This window comes from Chiloscyllium punctatum, chromosome 28 (genome assembly GCF_047496795.1).
Source record: "Chiloscyllium punctatum isolate Juve2018m chromosome 28, sChiPun1.3, whole genome shotgun sequence".
NCBI classification, from domain to species: Eukaryota; Metazoa; Chordata; class Chondrichthyes; order Orectolobiformes; family Hemiscylliidae; genus Chiloscyllium; species Chiloscyllium punctatum.
The window spans coordinates 6214613-6233111 of record NC_092766.1 but is presented as its reverse complement, the minus strand read 5'-3'; the positions used below and the strand labels follow the sequence as shown (position 1 = coordinate 6233111).

General features: G+C 44.4%; 2 protein-coding genes across 6 annotated transcripts in view; one reads left to right on the top strand and one right to left on the bottom strand.

Moving 5' to 3' along the window:
* LOC140453935 (tudor domain-containing protein 10-like) overlaps positions 1-10835 on the bottom strand; it is a 32946-nt gene extending 22111 nt beyond the window's left edge. For 2 of the 5 annotated variants that reach the window (XM_072548790.1, XM_072548793.1), the window contains exons 1-5: positions 10625-10835; positions 7671-7701; positions 6183-6277; positions 4194-4246; positions 1674-1744 (exon numbers count right to left, since the gene is read on the bottom strand). In XM_072548790.1, coding sequence (XP_072404891.1) covers positions 1674-1744; positions 4194-4246; positions 6183-6277; positions 7671-7701; positions 10625-10700 — 326 coding nt within the window. In that variant the 5' untranslated portion in view covers positions 10701-10835. The remainder of the gene's footprint in view (positions 1-1673; positions 1745-4193; positions 4247-6182; positions 6278-7670; positions 7702-10624) is intronic. The other 3 variants (XM_072548794.1, XM_072548795.1, XM_072548791.1) reach the window with 2 other exon arrangements.
* Positions 10836-16789: 5954 nt separating this feature from the next.
* The window catches only part of LOC140453934 (uncharacterized), a 33579-nt gene continuing 31869 nt past the window's right edge, over positions 16790-18499 (top strand). Inside the window, exon 1 of the mRNA XM_072548789.1 lies at positions 16790-18181. Coding sequence (XP_072404890.1) covers positions 17075-18181 — 1107 coding nt within the window. The 5' untranslated portion in view covers positions 16790-17074. The remainder of the gene's footprint in view (positions 18182-18499) is intronic.

Sequence of the window (18499 nt, the reverse complement as noted above, 5' to 3'; positions counted from 1 at the left end):
TTCATGTTGTCTCCTTTACACTGGGGAGACAGGATGCCAACTCACAGAATGTTTCGGAGAACATCTCTGGGACACACTCACCAAGTAACTTCACCGCCCTGTGGCTGAATACTTCAATTCCAACTCCAACTCTGCCAAGGACATGCAAGTCCTGGGCCTCCTCCACCGCCAAATCCTGGTCACCTGACATCTGGAGGAAGAACACCTCATCTTCTGCCTTGGGACCCTCTAACCACATGGCATCAACACCAATTTCACCAGTTTTCTAAACTCCCCTCCTCCCACTTCATCCCAGATCCAACCCTTCAACTCTGCACTGCTCTCGTGAACCGTCCTACCTGTCCATCTTCCTTCCCACCTATCCGCTCTGAACTATCACCATTACCCGCCACCTGCATCGACCTATCACCTTCCCAGCTAACTTCCTGTCAGTCCCACCCCTCCCCCCATCATATTTATCTCTCAGCCCTCCCCTACATTCCTGATGAAGGGCTTATGTCCGAAACGACGTTTCTCCTGCTCCTAAAATGCTGCCTGACCTGCTGTGGTTTTCCAGCACGACACTCTCGACTCTGATCTCCAGCATCTGCAGTCCTCAATTTCTACTACTCCATGTCACCCACTCGTCCTGCTTTTTCTCCACATCACAGTGAACACCACTCCACTCCCCTCCCCTCCACCCCAACTTCCCATCCCACCCCCCACTTGAAGGAAACCCATGAAGACACAGGGAGAATGTGCAAACTCTGCTCAGTCATAGAGATGTACAGCATGGAAACAGTCCCTTCGGTCCAACTCATCCATGCCAACCAGATATCCCAACCCAATCTAGTCCCACCTGCCAGCACCCAGCCCAATTCCCTCCAAACCCTTCCTATTCACATATCCATCCAGATGCCTCTTAAAAGTTACAATTGTACCAGCCTCCACCACTTCCTCTGGCAGCTCATTCCATACACACACCACACTCTGCATGAAAAAGTTGTCCCTTAGGTCTCTTTTATATCTTTCCAACCCCCCTCACTCTAAACCTATGCTCTCTAGTTCTGGACTCCCCCATCCCAGGGAAGAGACTTTGTCGATTTATCCTATACATGCCCCTCATGATTGTATAAATCTCTATAAGGTCACCCCTCAGCCTCCAACGCTTCTTGTAAATCTTTTCTGAACCCTTTCAAGTTTCACAACATCTTTCCAATAGGAAGGAGACCAGAATTACACGCAATATTCCAAAAGTGGCCTAACCAATGTCCTGTACAGCTGCAACATGACCTCCCAACTCCTGTACTCAATACTCTGACCAATAAAAGGAAAGCATATCAAATGCCTTCTTCACTATCCTATCTACTTGCAACTCCACTTTCAAGGAGCTATGAATCTGTTGGCTGAGAACACTAGAGCGGGCTGTTACTCATCGTGCAAGAGCCAGAAATGAATAGGAGAGCAGTCGTTTTTAACCCTCTCTATATCCTCACCTCTATAATCTCCTTCAGCCCCTATACTTCTCCCTAACTCCATACAGCCTGATCCTTCTACCTCCTTGGTGCCTCTTGGTCAAATTTTGTCCGCAAATTTTCTCTCCGTGCGAAACTTTGCCAGATGTCTTACTACGCTAAAGGATAAAGATGCTCTCTAAGTGCAAGCTGTTCCCGAACCACCAATCTGCAGCTTACCACTTCAGCCCTGACACTATTTTGCGAACTGTCACAGGCTCAAATGCAGCAAACAGCTTCTGGATCTGCTCCTGGAAGAAATGGAAACTGTGGTCAGACATCACATCTCCGAGCCCTTTCCAAACAATGTCTAATGAGAGCAGAAGAAACGAGGCCAAAACCCCAATTTCCCCATACCTCACCCATTTCCTTCATTTCTATTCTAGGAACCAAACACAAGATAAAATACAAGTAGAGTCTGTTACTCTTCGTGGGAATGAGTTCACCAGCAAAAATAAAGCTGGTTGCCCATTGCTAACTGCACTCTAATTGAATGACTCATTTGGCCATTTCAGATGTTGACAGCCCCACTGCTGTAGGCCAGATGGATAAGGGCAACAGATTCTTTTTTGAAACGGCAGAGAGACAGGGCAGAGCTAGAGAGAAAGAGAGCAGGGAGGGTGAGCAAAGGGAGAGAACGAGCGAGGGCGGAGTAAAAGGAGTGAAGTTGCGGGGGGGGGAAAAGAGAGAGAGAGAGAGAGAAGCAGGGCAGAGAGAGAGGTAGGGGCAGAGAGAGAAATCTTTGTCAAAACTGGAGAGAAAAGCAGAATGAGCAGATGACTTTTTTTAGTTGAGAAATGCCAGTGAACTAAATCAAAAAACACTGCAGATGCAAGAAATTGAAAGTGAAATCAGCATAGGCTAAAAATATTCAGCAACTCAAGCAGCACATGTTTCTGGAGAAGGCAAGCATTTGGTGTTAACTGTTTCTCCATCCAGAGTTAGTGGCTGAGTTACTCAGGTGTGTCCATCATTTGCTCCTTAGGTCTCTCTCTCTCCTTCCCCTGGCACCAGGACTCAAATTCATTGCCCACTGCAGCTGGCGTTTCAACACATTCTGGAGTTTATGCAGCCAGGAACAATGTAATAGTGAATGATGGCTGGAGTAAAGTACAAACTATCGCCCTCAGCAGCAAACATAACTCATTTTCTCTCTGTCCAATCTCCCTTCTCTCCCTTCTCTCTCAGCCTGCTCTACCATTTGATCATGGCTAATCTGACCATGTACTCTACTATTCTATCTATTGTCGCATACTCTTAGAGTCATAGAGTCAAAGATGTACAGCACAGAAACAGACCTCTCGGTCCAACTTGTCCACGCCAACCAGATATCTCAACCCAATTTAGCCCCACCTGCCAGCACCCAGTCCAATTCCCTCCAAACGTTTCCTATTCATGTCCCCATCCAGATGCCTTTTAAATGTTGCAATTGTACTACCTCCACCATTTCCTCTTGCAGCTCATTCCATACACGTACCACCCTGTGTGTGAAACAGTTGCCCCTTAGGTCTCTTTTATATCTTTCCCTTCTCACTCTCAACCTAAGTCTAGTTCTGGACTCCCCGACCCCAGGGAAGAGACTTTGTCTATTTATCTATCCATGTCCCTCATGACTTTATAAACCTCTATAAGATCACCCCTCAGCCTCCGACACTCCAGGGAAAACAGCCCCAGCCTGTTCAGCCTCTCCCTGTAGCTCAAATCCTCCAACCCTGGCAATATCCTTGTAAACCTTTTCTGAACCCTTTCAAGTTTCACAACATCTTTCCAATAGGAAGGAGACCAGAATTGCACACAATATTCCAACAGTGGCCTAACCAATGTCCTGTACAGCTGCAACTTAACCTCCCAACTCCTGTACTCAATACTTCAACCGATAAAGGAAAGGATACCAAACACCTTCTTCACTATCCTGTCTACCTGCAACTCTACTTTCAGGGAGCTATGAACCTGAACTCTTTGTTGAAGGTCTTTGTTCAGCAACACTCCCTAGGACCTTACCATTATATGTATAAGTCCTGCTAACATTTGCTTTCCCAAAATGCAGCACCTCACATTTATCTAAATTAAACTCCATCTGCCACTCCTCAGCCCGATGGTCTGTCTGATCAAGATCCCGTTGTAATCTAAGGTAAGCTTCTTTGCTGTCCACTACACCTCCAACTTTGGTGTCACCTGCAAACTTACCAACTTTCCCTCTTATGCTCACATTCAAATCATTTACATAAATGATGAAAAGTAGTAGACCCAGCACTGATCCTTGTGGCACTCCACTGGTCACAGGCCTCCAGTCTGAAAAACAACCTTCCACCACCACCTTCTGTCTTCTACCTTGACTGCCTTCTCCAAATCAAGAATCTAACTCAGCTTTAAAAGTATTCAATGACTCTGCCTTCAGCAATCTCCAGAAACTGTGTTCCATAGATTCATGACTTTGAGAGAACAAAAATCCGATTTAATGGGATTAAATTATGCTCTCTAGGTTTAGTTTCCCAAATACTCTGTGAACAGTAGGTTTACAGTAACCATTATGCGAGGACAATATACAATGGGGATAATAACTGAAACACAAACTCTCTCTCCCGTGATCAACAATCATGTGTGGTTGAAAGAATCTAGATCAGGCTCCTGCACACAGCAAAGCTGATCATTCAAAACCATAGGTCTTAATAAGGATGGAATCATTGTGTCCCGACGCACCTCCGCAATCTCGGATGGAAGGTTCCCAATGTAGATGCCCTTCTTTCTGGGTCCTATGGAAAAACAAGTTTAAAAAGGGTTAATTGTTTTATTCATTTACAAGATGACAGTGCCACTGACTGGGCCAGCATTTACTGAATCTCAACTAGTGATGGACAATCACATTGCTGTGAGCCTAGAGTTATGTAGAGGCTAAACCAAGTGAGGACAAAACACTTCCTTCCCTAAAAAACATTATTTGCCTACAATTCAGAAAAAGTGGTGGGCGCAGGTATAGTTACAACATTTAACTATTGGACAAGTATATGAATTGGAAAGGTTTAGAGGGAAATGGGCCAAACACAGGCAAATGGGACTACTTTAGTTTGGGAATCTTGGTTGGCATGGATAATTGGACCAACATGTGTGTTTCCATGCTGTCTAACTCCATGACTCGAATTGGCAAGAGTTCATGAACACAATTAGACTCTTAATTCCAGATTTTTATGGAATTAAGAATTCCATCAGGTGCAGTGGGGTTCAAACCTTACCTAAAATAATAGTCTAGTGATAATACAAAGCCATTCCCATATATGTTTAAAGGTGCCCAACCCCCTCCCCCCCCACTACCACATCTGTTCAATCCAGCTAGGATGTGGTTCCTCTGGGATCCAGAGTTCCACTAGTACATTAGCTGAATCAATAGGAAATTCAGACAAGGGGATGCATCACTAGTAAGCAAGCCCCCACCCCACACCACCCCCAACTCCATATGATCCCTGCACACGGGAATCAGTGACTACAGCAGGAACTCAGGCAACATTCTCCCGTGCTCCATAGCCAAGGGAGGCAGAGCTGAAACAGTTCGACCCAAGGCACCTCCCTTACCTGGATTACTAAACTCACCATAAAATAGGGATGAAACTAGGAACTTCCCAGGTTCAACTTGGGTGAATGCCAAAGATCATACTGTCCAATTCAAGTTTCCAAATTGGATTTTCTTCACCCCCTCCCCCCCCACCCCGCAATGGAACAAGGTGACTGTTAGAAGAAAGAAAAAAACCATGGTCCACCCTTAATTCCCTCTCTCCCATCCTGCTAATCCCAGGTGCAAAATCCTGCAAATGTACTGAGGTTTGGCATTCCAACATCATTGTCATCTCTCCAGCCAAAATTCCCAGCACTGAGGCACTGATTATGGTCAATGAGCCACATTCTCTGCGCGTCTGACACGAGATATCCAGAACTAGCTCACTACTCTGAGCTCTGAATGGGCTCAGCTCTCCCAAGTTCCGTCAGGACAGTATGGATGTTCATATATCTACATTAAATGGAATTGTAACACCTCCTGCAGATGAATACATACGTGGACAGGCTGGGTGACTTCAAGCATCCTTTCCCGTCTGTTGTTGTTTGTCGGACAAGACCAGAGGTGAAAAATACCCCAGCAATAGAGAGCTTTGGAAATCACAGGCCTGAAGGGCTTAATAGCACTTGAAAGTGGCAATGCCACTGACCTTGTCAATAAAATGTCTGAACTGATAATCCAGAGGCGCGCGTTCTGATCCAAGCAATGACATCGGTGGAAATTTAAATATACAAATGATCATGAAACTATTGGATCGCCAGAAAAACCAAGCTGCTTCTTTAGGAGGGTAATCTGCCATCCTTTCCCAGCCCAGCCTACACGCCAATTCCAGGCTCTCAAAGATGTGGTCGATTCTTAACTGCCCTCTGTAATAGCCTGCTAGCAACTCCGCTACCAATTGACTGCAGCAGTTCACACCTTCTCAAGTGGACAAAAACGAAAAGTAGTTAATGCTGGCCTTGCATAACTCCAAGAACAATTTTAATAAAGTTTTCTTTTCAAAACTCTACCAGACGTCATACAGTATTTCTGACTGCTCATTTATTCTTGCCCCAAAATGACAAATCTCTTTGTTCATTGAAGACTTGGGAGGAGAATATCTGAAGAATAAAAAATGATATATGTTAACCCTTTCCACGTACCTTTCGAATTCTTTGGTTCCTGTCTTCTGTTAGAAGCTCCTTCACGGTGAATCATCCTCCTTGCTACCTGCTTTTCACTGCTTTCATTTGTCGCCCTGGGATCAATATAGGAACAGACAAATCCAATCTTGTTTCAATTCCAGAAGCACACTAATGACTGATAAGACAGCAGTATTCTTAGTAATTCAACTGCCTGTAACCTGCATTCCTTTAGCATTTTGTGCTAATGGCAGGTCAATTAACTGTTTAAGAGCCCAGAATAGCCAAGCTCTTTTTCCCAGGGTAGGGCAGTCCAAAATTAGAGGGAATAGGTTTAAAGTGAGAGGGGAAATATTTAAAAGAGACCTTCGGCACAACATTTTCACAGAGAGGGTGGTGTGTATATGGAATGAGCTGCCAGAGGAAGTGGTGGAGGCTGTTACAATTACAACATTTGAGACAACTGGATGGGAACATGAATAGGAAGGGTTTAGAGAGATATGCCAAATGCAGGTAAATGGGACTAGATTAATTTTAGACATCTGGTCAGCATGGACAAGTTGGACTGAAGGGTCTGTTTCCATGCTGTATAATTCTATGAAAGCCTGAACACTGGGGAGTACAGTCAGATGAAGCCTATACCTGTGTTTCTGTTGTTTCTGCTGTTTACCTAGTATTTACTTATCTATGCTACTTAACTATGTGATCTGCATGTATTGCTCGCAAGACAAAGCTTTTCACTGTGCCTCGGTACATGTGACAATAAATTCAATTCAATGAACAGAGGCAAGATGGTTCCATAGCAGTATTGTCACTAGATTAGTAATCCATAGACCTGGGAAAATGCTCTGGTGACATGGGTTCAATAGGGCAGCACGGTGAATCAGTGGTTAGCACTGTTGCCTCAGTGTCAGGGATCCGGGTTTGATTCCCACCTCTGCCTGTGTGGAGTTTGCACATTGTCTGCATGGGTTTCCTCCGGGTGCTCTGGTATCCTCCCACAATCCAAAGATGTGCTAGTCAGGTGAACTGGCCGTGCTAAATTGCCCATAGTGTTAGGTGCATTAGTCCGGGGTAAGTGTAGGGTAGGGGAACGGTCTGAGTGGGTGTGGACTTGTTGGGCCAAATGGCCTGTTTCCATACTGCAGGTTATCTAATCAAACTCCACCGTAACAACTGGACGTCAAGCCAAGATCACTCAACTGTGACACCCCCTACAGGCAAACAATCCATCCACATCGACTGCATTGCTCCCACATGAGAGATGGGCAGTGAGGCATATCACCATGGAAACACATGCGGCCAGCACTCTAGAGTCCATCAGCAACCCAAAACCCACAGATCTACCAGTTCAGTTCGACTCAGATCAGCCACAATCTTGCTGAATGGTGAAGGAAGTTCACGAGGCATGGCTGGCAACTAATTACTTCTGTTTGTAAACATCATTAAATCTCCCTACCCAAGATTATACGTCCATAAGGAAATAAAATAATGCTGCATGAAACTTACATTTTCATTTTCTGCAGAGGCTTCCGAAGACCTGAAGGAATTCAAGCAGCCAGTTAGTTTCAATTCTGAGCAAAGGTTCCAGCAGTTGAAGTTCCACCAACTAAACAACTGCAGAATTAAACGATGCAACTTTCAATAGATTTAGCTTATAATACCCCAGGGCTCACTGAAAGTGCTGTTGAACTAATATACACGATCTATTGGAAAAGAACAAGCGATAAGTACATTAAACTAAGGGTATAACCCCAGACAAGAGATACAGACTGGAATCTAATCATGACATTTGAGGGCTTATCTACAAAATAACAGATAAATGGGAGTAAGTTACAGAGTGGAATCTAATCAAGGGGTTTGGGGGCTTTATAGATAGAATAACAGATATCTAGGAGTGAGTTAAAGACTAGAATCTAATCTAGAGGTTCCAGAATCAGGGGGGGTGGGGGGGTAGAAGAAGAGGTATGTTTAGATAAGATACCTGGGAGTGAATTACAGACAGGAATCAAATGAGGCATTCGGGTGGTTTTTATATATTCAATAACACATACTCAGCAATGGTTTACAGACTGGAATCTGATCAAGGGTTCAGGGAGATGAACTGGAATATAGTCAAGAGCTTCAAAGCTTTGCTACATAAAATAAAAAACACCCTGCAGTGAGTTACAGACTGGAGTCTAATTGAGAGGTTCAGAGGCTTTATATATAGAATTGATACTCAGAAGTGAGTTACAGGCTGGTATCTAGTGTAGGGATTGGGGGAAATGGGCATTTATATATTGAAAACAGATACCGAGGATCTAATAAAGAGGTTCAGATGATTTATATATAGAATAACATACTAGGGGAGAGTTACAGATTAGAATATAATCAAGGGGTGTGAGGATAGTTTAGACAGAGAATAACAAAGATAGGAGTGATTTCCCAGCTGACATAATCAAAGGGTTCAAGTGAATTATATACCGAATAAGTTACTCAGGAAGGAGTTACAGACTGGAATCTGACAGAGGGGAATAATGGAATTCCACAGATCTCCAGAACCTGGTAGAATTGCATCAAAGGGATTAAAGCACAGTTAAACTGATACCCCGAGAGGGGGTTAAAAGCCTGGATCTGATGGAGGGCCTTTCCTACCAGCCACTAAGTTTCACAGTCAGAAGGGTTGGGAGGCAAGAACTAGGCAAAGCAGGATGCAATCATGCAGCTTACTGTGTCAGTTCAGTCGGCAATGGACCCCTCAACACCACGTGAGGCAGAGATTTGTGGTGCCTATAACCTCTCTTCCACAGTCCCCCATCCACTCCCTAACTTAACTCACTCCTGAACATCTATTTTGTATATAAAGCCCCTGAACCCCTCAATTAGATTCCAGTGTATAACTCACTGCCGGGTGCTCTTTTATTCCATGTAGAAACCTTCTTCATAAGTGACTCCAGTTCCATTGGGGCATCCTTCCATCTCCCTAAACTTTCACCCATTCATTATAAATGACTCCAGTCCTATAAGGGCAACACCACCAACCTCACCCCAAAACATCTGCCTAAACTTTACATGTGATTTCAGCCCCACTGGGGCACCATAGCTACACATTTCTCCCCAACACCCTCCTAATGTTTTAGGCTCACTCCAATTCCATGTAGACACACCCACTCCATCCCCCTAACTCTGCTGCCTGTTCTTACACGTGACTCCAGTCCCATTAGGGTATGCCTTTGTTACCCTAACCCTCTACCGAATCCTTTTCCTGAATCCTTCTGAACTTCTAAACCCTATATGTGACTCCAGTGGGACTCCAGTCCCACTGGGGCATCCCCTCTTCACCCTTGGTCTCTACCCTATCCTTCTTCTGACTCCTTCTGATCTCCCTCTCTACCCAACCCTTATAGGTGACTCCAGTCCCCATTGGGGAATTCCTATTTTACTCTAACCCTCTGCTCAGTCCTTACAGGTGACTCCAGTCCCCATTGGGGCATGCCTTCTTCACTCTAACCCTTTGCTCAATTATAGGCGACTCCAGTCCCCATTGGGGCATGCCTTCTTCACTCTAACCCTTGGCTCAACTATAGGTGACTCCAGTCCCCATTGGGGCATGCCTTCTTCACTCTAACCCTACGCTCAACTATAGGTGACTCCAGTCCCCATTGGGGCATGCCTTCTTCACTCTAACCCTATGCTCAGTTATAGGTGACTCCAGTCCCCAATGGGGCATGCCTTCTTCAATCTAACCCTATGCTCAACTATAGGTGACTCCAGTCCCCAATGGGGCATGCCTTCTTTACTCTAACCCTATGCTCAACTATAGGTGACTCCAGTCCCCATTGGGGCATGCCTTCTTTACTCTAACCCTATGCTCAACTATAGGTGACTCCAGTCCCCATTGGGGCATGCCTTCTTCACTCTAACCCTTGGCTCAACTATAGGTGACTCCAGTCCCCAATGGGGCATGCCTTCTTCACTCTAACCCTATGCTCAATTATAGGTGACTCCAGTCCCCAATGGGGCATGCCTTCTTCACTCTAACCCTATGCTCAACTATAGGCGACTCCAGTCCCCATTGGGGCATGCCTTCTTCACTCTAACCCTATGCTCAACTATAGGCGACTCCAGTCCCCATTGGGGCATGCCTTCTTCACTCTAACCCTATGCTCAACTATAGGTGACTCCAGTCCCCATTGGGGCATGCCTTCTTCACTCTAACCCTATGCTCAACTATAGGCGACTCCAGTCCCCATTGGGGCATGCCTTCTTCACTCTAACCCTATGCTCAACTATAGGTGACTCCAGTCCCCAATGGGGCATGCCTTCTTCACTCTAACCCTATGCTCAACTATAGGTGACTCCAGTCCCCATTGGGGCATGCCTTCTTTACTCTAACCCTATGCTCAACTATAGGTGACTCCAGTCCCACTGGGCTCTGCCCCACTTCCCTTCCAGAAGTAGGCCGTAGCTCCCGGCCTTACCCAGCCGGGACAGGGGAAGATGAAGAGGCGGAGAAAGCCTGGTCAAGCCAGGACCGCCATGAGCCTCGGGCTCCATCGCGCCACGTGATCCCCTCGCACGCGCCCGCGGCCACTGAAAGTAGGCTCCTCCACCGGATGTCCGCCTCCCCGCTCTGGGCTCGGCGTGTGTTTGCGCCCCGCAGCGGTTGGCGGATTCGGGGGGCCCACTTCCGCCCCGCAAGGCGGCCCTGGAACAGCGGGTGGCCGTCCCCGCCCCCAGTCAGGGCGGGAAAGCCGCGCGCGTGGGGTGACCGTCGCCATCTTGTGCCATTGGCTCCCACTTTGGTCGATGGCAGCTGCTCCCCATTAACCCCTTCAACCTTATTTATCTAACCTTTACTTAAATTTCATTATTATCCTCTCACCTCATTGAAAACGCTGACTCTGCTTTCCCTCCACAGATTTTTCCCAGCAGTTTATGCTTCACATCTTTAGCACCAGCTGTAGTTCTTTGTTCTATATTATTATTCTGCTTTTATTTTCTCTCTGTCTCCCCGTTTTTGTGTTTCGAAACATGGGAACTGTATAGGAGTTTAACAAAAATCACAAGGGGCACGGACAGAGTGAATAGGCAAAATCTTTTTCCACAGGGTAGTGGAGTCCAAAACTAGGGGGCAAAGGTTAAAGGTGAGAGGGAAAAGATTTAAAAGAGACCTAAGGTCAACCTTTTCCATGCAAAGGGTGGTGCATGGGCACAAACACACGCCGAGCCCAGAGCGGGGAGGGGGACATCCGGTGGAGGAGCCTACTTTCAGTGGCCGTGGGCGCGTGCGAGGGGATCACGTGGCGCGATGGAGCCCGAGGCTCATGGCGGTCCTGGCTTGACCAGGCTTTCTCCGCCTCTTCATCTTCCCCTGTCCCGGCTGGGTAAGGCCGGTTGCTGATGCTTACCTTACCACTTTGCTACGACCTACTTCTGGAAGGGAAGTGGGGCAGAGCCCAGTGGGACTGGAGTCACCTATAATTGAGCAAAGGGTTAGAGTGAAGAAGGCATGCCCCAATGGGGACTGGAGTCACCTGTAATTGAGCAAAGGGTTAGAGTGTGGAACAAGCTGCCAGAGGACGTGGTGGAGGTTGGTATAATTACAGCATTTAAAAGACTTCTGGATGGGTACATGAGTAGGAAGGGTTTAGAGGAATATGGGCCAAATGCTGGTAAATGGGACTAGATTAACTTAGGATATCTAGTTAGCATGAACACGTTGGACCATAGGGTCTGTTTCCTTGCTGTATAGGTCTATGATGCTATGAGAGCAGGAGTTTCCTTATTAAGCACTTCCTCCATTGTTGTTTGGTGGGATGTGGGCATCGCCAGCTCGGTCAGTGTTTGTTGCCCATCCTTAATTGTTAAGAAAGAGTCAGACCCCATTGCCCAGACTGAGTAAGGACTGTTGACTTCCATTCCTGATGAAGGGCTTTTGCCCAAAACATCGATTTTCCTGTTGCTCGGATGCTGCCTGACCTGTTGTGCTTTTCCAGCACCGCCCACTCAACTCTAATCTCCAGTCCTCACTCTCACCTTCCTTTCCAAAAGGGCATTAGTGAACCAGGTGGGTTTTTCAACCATTGTCAGGATTTCATGGTCAGCATTAGAGTTTTGATTCCAGATTTTTATTGGAACCAAATTGTACCATCTGCTCTGGAGGGATTCGAATCTTGGTCCCAGAGCATCAGTGGATTAATAGTTCAGCAAAAATACCACTAGGTCATTATATCCCCATTTGGCCCTTCAAGTCTGCTCAGCCATTCAATAGAATCATGGCCGATCATCTATCTCAATGCCATTTCCCAGCTTTCTCCCCATACCCCAATCTTAAAAATGATCATTTTTTCTTAAATATATTCAATGACTTGGCTTCCACAACCTTCTGTGATAGAGAATTCCACAGGTCTATTATTATTTGAGTGAAGAAATCTCAGTCCTAAATGGTCTTGCCATATACTGAGACTGTGACCCTTGATTCTAGACTCCCTAATCAGGAAAACATCTTCCCCGTATCTAGTCTGCCCAGTCCTGTTAGAATACTAGATATTTTTAAACAACCTGTTCAGATATATTATTACATACTTCTGGAGTAGGTAGGATTTATATCAGGGTCTCCTGGTTCAGATGTAGGAATGCTATCATTAAACATTTCAATCAGATCCTTCCTCATCCTTATAAACTCTACTGAATCCAGTCAAACCAATCTCTCTTCACAGGACAGTGAGAATACTGCCATCCCCAGTAGCATCCAAGTGGATCACTGCTGCACCTCCTCTTTGGCAAGTATAACTTTACTTAGGTAAGGAGATAAAAACAACATACTGAACTCTGGATGTGGTCTCATCAAGTTGCTATAATACATCTCTACTTCTGAAATTAAATCCTGTTGCAATGAAAGTTAACTTTACTTATTGAGCATAAGGAACATGAACAGGATTAGGCCATTCAGCCCTCAAGCCTTCTCCACTGTTTTAAATTGGGTTTGTTTTGTCATCTCGAAGACTGTTAGGCAAAGCAAAGATCACTGTTCATTTAATTCCCCGCATCCATCCATCATTCCCTGTAAGACAAAAACTCAAGTCTGGCAGCATCTGTGGAGAGAACACAGATCCATTCTGAAGAAGGGTCACTGGACCTGAAACAATGACTCTGGGTTCTCTCCTGCTGAGTTTTTTCTGATTTCCAGTATCTGCAGTTCTTCAGTTTTTTGTTCCTTCTAAGGACCATCACTGGGACCTATGCTCACCAAATGGCATGCTTATGTGTAGCCGCTACTTCCTAAAAGCTGCTGCTGTGTGTGGACCTCGGAGTTCTGCCATTCAATAAGATCATGGCTGATCTGATTCTGACCTTAACCCCATTTTTCCACCTGCTATCCATAATTCTGGACTCCCTCTTCAATCAGTGATCTGTCTAGCTCAGTGAACAGTTTTGATAGAGTTGTTACAGATAAGGGAATATCTCCCCTTGTGGGTAAGAGCATTACCAATGCTTTCAAGATAGTTACTAATGCATCCAATGAAGAATTAGGAAGGCTTTTCTTTATCTAAAGCGTGGTAAGAATGAGGAACTGTAGTACAGGGAATGGTGGAAGGAAATGGGATTGATACATTTAAGAGAAAATTAGATAAATACACAAGGGAGAAGGAAATAGGTAAATTTAGATGAAACAACAAGAGGACCCTTAGGATAAGCATAAACACCAGCATGGTTTGATTGTGCTGAGTGGCCAATTGCTATATTGTATATTCTATGTAATCCTAAGCAGCCAACAAATGAGCTGCTGAAGATCCTAAATGGCATGATCATGTCTTCCCTTTCTGTTTATTTTATATTTCTTTGTTTTCCTTTTATCATCCAATCTTTATGATTACAGCCATGCCAGGTGTACTAGAAGTTCTCGCATCAAGGAAAGGGTGACTCTTCACTGAGTATCTCTAAGGATATCATTGTGATAAAAAGGGATGAATGTTCCTTTCTGATGTAATGAAATAGTTTCAATAGTCCCTGTAATGTCGTTGGTGCTTTCCCCTTTTGAGTGAGAAACTCTTACATTTTGTTTAATGTACATTGGTTGTATCTAGTGATCATGCTCAATAACTGATCTCCACACTAAAAAGTAAAATTAAACTTATTGTCCATTGAGCCTGGTTTTACTTTGGAATCTGACTTGTCCAGTACTACCATCAGTGTAGATCATGACAGCATTTAATTGGCTCTGGGTGAGATCCTGAGGTGATAAAAGATACAAAAGACTTTTCTCCTTCTATCCTTTTTCTCTCACTTCCTTTCTGTCTTTATCTATACCCCATCCAAAGGGAAAAAAAGCAATAATACTTGGGAACAAACATGCCAGTTGTACTGAGCTCCATTTTGAGGTATACAGGATGATTTGGACTGGTAAATATCACTCCTATGTTTTACTGTTGTTTTTCCTCCTCTCTTCACTGTTGCCTAAACATTAGAATGCGAACCCTTTCTAACTTCTGTATTCTAGCTAGTGACTAAGTTCACTTTATAGTGCACCACCTACAATCCTAGTTGATACAGGTAGGGGATTGAGCCTTGGATGTTTAAAAAAAACAGTCATGGGATGTAGGCAATTGCTGGCTGGGCCAGTATTTATCATCTGTGCCCAGTTGCACCTGATTAGGTGGTAGTGAGGCACTTTCTTGAACAGCTGCAGACAATGTGCTGAAGAGAGACCACCGTGCCATTAGGGAGGGATGTTCTGATTTGCATCACTCAAGACCATATCCTATGCCATATTCAATCACAGCAAGATAAGGAAATTAGAAGAGCCTTTCTCCCAACCTTAAATTTTTTTTTTAATGAAAGAAAGTTAGTAATGCTCAGTTTCAAAGGATGTGGTTGTGGAAAAGCACAGCTGGTCAGGCACCATCTGAAGAGCAGGAGAGTCGATGTATCGAGCGTGAGCTCTTCAGCACCCGCTCATGACACTAAGGTAGGCAGAGTTGTGGATAGTGCCGAAGGATGTTGTGGGTTACAGAGGGATATAGATAAGATGCAGAGCTGGACTGAAAAGTGGCAAATGGAGTTTTTTAAAATAAATATTTTTATTGAAAAGCTTTTTAAAATCTTTTACAAAACATGTATATATAAAGAAAAACACCATCAAGGCAAATGGAGTTTAATACGGAAAAGTGTGAGGTAGTTCACTTTGGAAGAAGTAACAGGAATGCAGAGTACTGTGTTAATGGTAAAATCCTTGGCAGTGTAGATGAACAGAGAGATCGCAGTGTCCAGATGCATAAATCTCTGAAAGTTGTCACCCAGGTTGATAAGGTTGTTAAGAAGGCATATGTTGTGTCGGCGTTTATTAGTAGGGGGATTGAGGTGCAGAGCCGCGAAGTCGTGCTTCAGTTGTACAGGACACTGGTAAGGCCACACCGGCGTGCAGTTCTGGTCACCACATTATAAGAACGATGTGGAAGCTTTGGAAAGGGTTCGGAGAAGATTTACCGGGTTGTTGCCTGGTATGGAAGGAAGGTCTTACGAGGAAAGGCTGAGGGAACTGAGGCTGTTTTTGTTGGAGAGAAGGTTAAGACGTGACTTAATTGAAACATATAAGATAATCAGAGGGTTAGATAGGGTGGACAGGGAGAGCCTGTTTCCTCAGATGGTGAAGGTTAGCTCAAGGGGACGTAGCTCTAAATTGAGGGTAATAGATTTAGGACAGATATCAGGGGTAGTCAGATATCAGGTCCCACGCCAATTAAACTCTCACACTAATCTCAAGGGAAGACGGCAGCTGGAAGGCTGGGAAGAAAGCAATGGAGGGAGAATAGCATTGTCCTAGTGTGCCAGCCAAACCTGACAGCAACAATACCACCATGACTTGGAACCATATCGCTATTCTTTCATTGTTGCTGGGTGAGAGTCTTGGAATTCCCTCCTTATAAACACTGGATATCGTACACCCACAAGGACTGCTGCAGTTTGAAAAGGCAGCTGACCACTACCTTCTCAAGGGCAACTTATGATGAACTATAAATGCTGGTCTAGCTAGTGACACCCATATCCTCTGAAAGAATGAAAATAAAGTTTCACTCATATAAGCAAAATCACCTATTTATTCCATATTAGGATCATGTAAGTATGGAACATGATGTGGAAATAATGGCTGTACTACACATGAAGAAACAATTTTGAAAGGCAAGAGACTTTTAAGTTGTGGAACGCTACGTGCAGAAGTTGTTTTGCAGGGTTGGGGATTAACAATCAGTTTATTGTACCGTATGACACGGAGATCACAATTGTGTAGATAAAAGTATTGGGCAGAATTATGATTCATAGCTTGATACGAATTATTGTATTTTAAGTTAATAAAAGATGTGTCTGAAAACTTTTCAAAAAGGTGTCAGCTGGCTCCTGCCATGAATGTTCATTCTCAGACTGATTGTGTTCAATTCAAACAGGAATGAGTACAATGGCAGTGAGATGGAAAATGTTTGCGTGGCTTTTTTTTCAGCCACTGTTGAATTATCAGGTGTCCATAGAAGTGGAAGTGGCTGTACTTGTGTCATCACTCAAACTCACAATGGCAGGAAGGTGGAGTTTGAAAGCTAATGAGAGGAGCAAGCTGTGTGGAATAGCCCACATCTACAACAAGTGGAGATCTTCAGAGGGAGAGAGGGAGCTTTTGGACTGGAATCCCAGGAAAACACAGAGTTGAAAAAAATGTAATTGCTGGATGAAAAACAGACTGTGCTGATCTAAAAACCGTGAATGTTTTTAACATTTATTTTTGACTAGGTTCACACTTTTGAAAACGCCAAGATTTTGCTGCATCCTCTGTTTGAGTTGCATTTTAGTTTAAGGTTGGAGACTTCCAGGACCAGTTGCGCTGTACTTGATAAGAACCCAAGCCTGTGGCCGCGCAAGTTGTGCTATTGCTGCTCATTATGGCAAAGTGGTTCAAGGATTTCCAGCTGAGCTTGAAGACCCGACCAAAGCCAGAGGGCATGGGTGCAACCCGGACCAGAACAGACGGTGAGGGAACAAACAGGAACCGGCGTGCCACTCAAGGTGAGGTGAACCTTCGGGGAGTTGGAAGAGAGGCAAAAGGGGCTGTAGAGAGAGGACACAATGAGTCAGAGCTGGGAAAACTCGGAAAAGCACCAAATGCTGGGATGCAGGGAAAATCTGTGGGGACTCAAGGAAAGACAGGCAGTAGCACACTAATACGAGGGAAAACTGAATCGAAGAAAAATTTAATTCAGGGGAAAAATCCTACAGGACTGATAAAAAATGGATTGACGATAAAGAAGGATAACGGGAAACTGCCCAAAGGATCTGGGGAAATTGGAAACAGTATCCCTGGAAAAAACAGCAAAAATTCCAACGTTGATCCTGGGAATGGTGAAGAAATTGGAAAAACAGTCAAAACCCCATCGTTAAAACGGGGACAAAATCCCATTAAGTCAGGACAAAGTTTTTCTGGGAAACTTGGCTTGAATCCAGGGAAAATTACTGCGAAGAATCCAGTCAAAACTGAATCGAAACCTGAACAGAAATCTGGGAAAACGGATTCAAAAACTGACAAAGCAGACTCAAAAACAGGGAAAACTGATGTAAAAAGTGGAAAAGTAGACATGAAAACCAGGAAGGCAGATCTGAAAACAGCGAAGCCTGAAGCAAAAACTGGGAAAATGCCTGATTTGAAAACCAAGAAACCTGACCCAAAGGCTAGCAAAACACCCACTCAAAATCCTGGAAAAACAGGATTAAATCTTGGAAAAATAACTGGGACAAACACTGGGAAAAATGGACTGAAATCTGGGAAAACAGGACAAAGTCCAGGGAAGACTGGATTGAACCTGGGGAAACTAACTGGGACAAATTCTGGAAAAGCAGGACTAAACCCTGGAAAACTGTCAGGACCCAGCTACATTTTACCAAAACACAGACTGATCAAAGTGGAAAATCAAGAGAAAAATGGGAAAAACCTGATGAATAGGATTCAGAATTCAGTGGAGAATGAAGAAAATGGAAAAGCCAAACAAGACACGGTAAGGAACTGCTTAATACCTTAACTTTATACAGCAACTTATCACATCACAGGTTGGACTACTTTTAAAGTACAATGGCATGTTATGGAAGCAAATACATTGTGCATGAACAATAACCCACAGAAGGCTTTAGATGAATGGTGATTTATAGTTTTTTGTGGTGGTGCAGGTTGAGGGAGTAATTTGCCTCGGACAGCAGAATTCTTGTGCCTTCAGTTCTTCCGTATGGATTGACATGTAGGACCTCGATTTTTTGCAAATAATAGATAACCATGAATTTCTATAGCACTTTTCATAACCATGGGACACTCCAGAGTT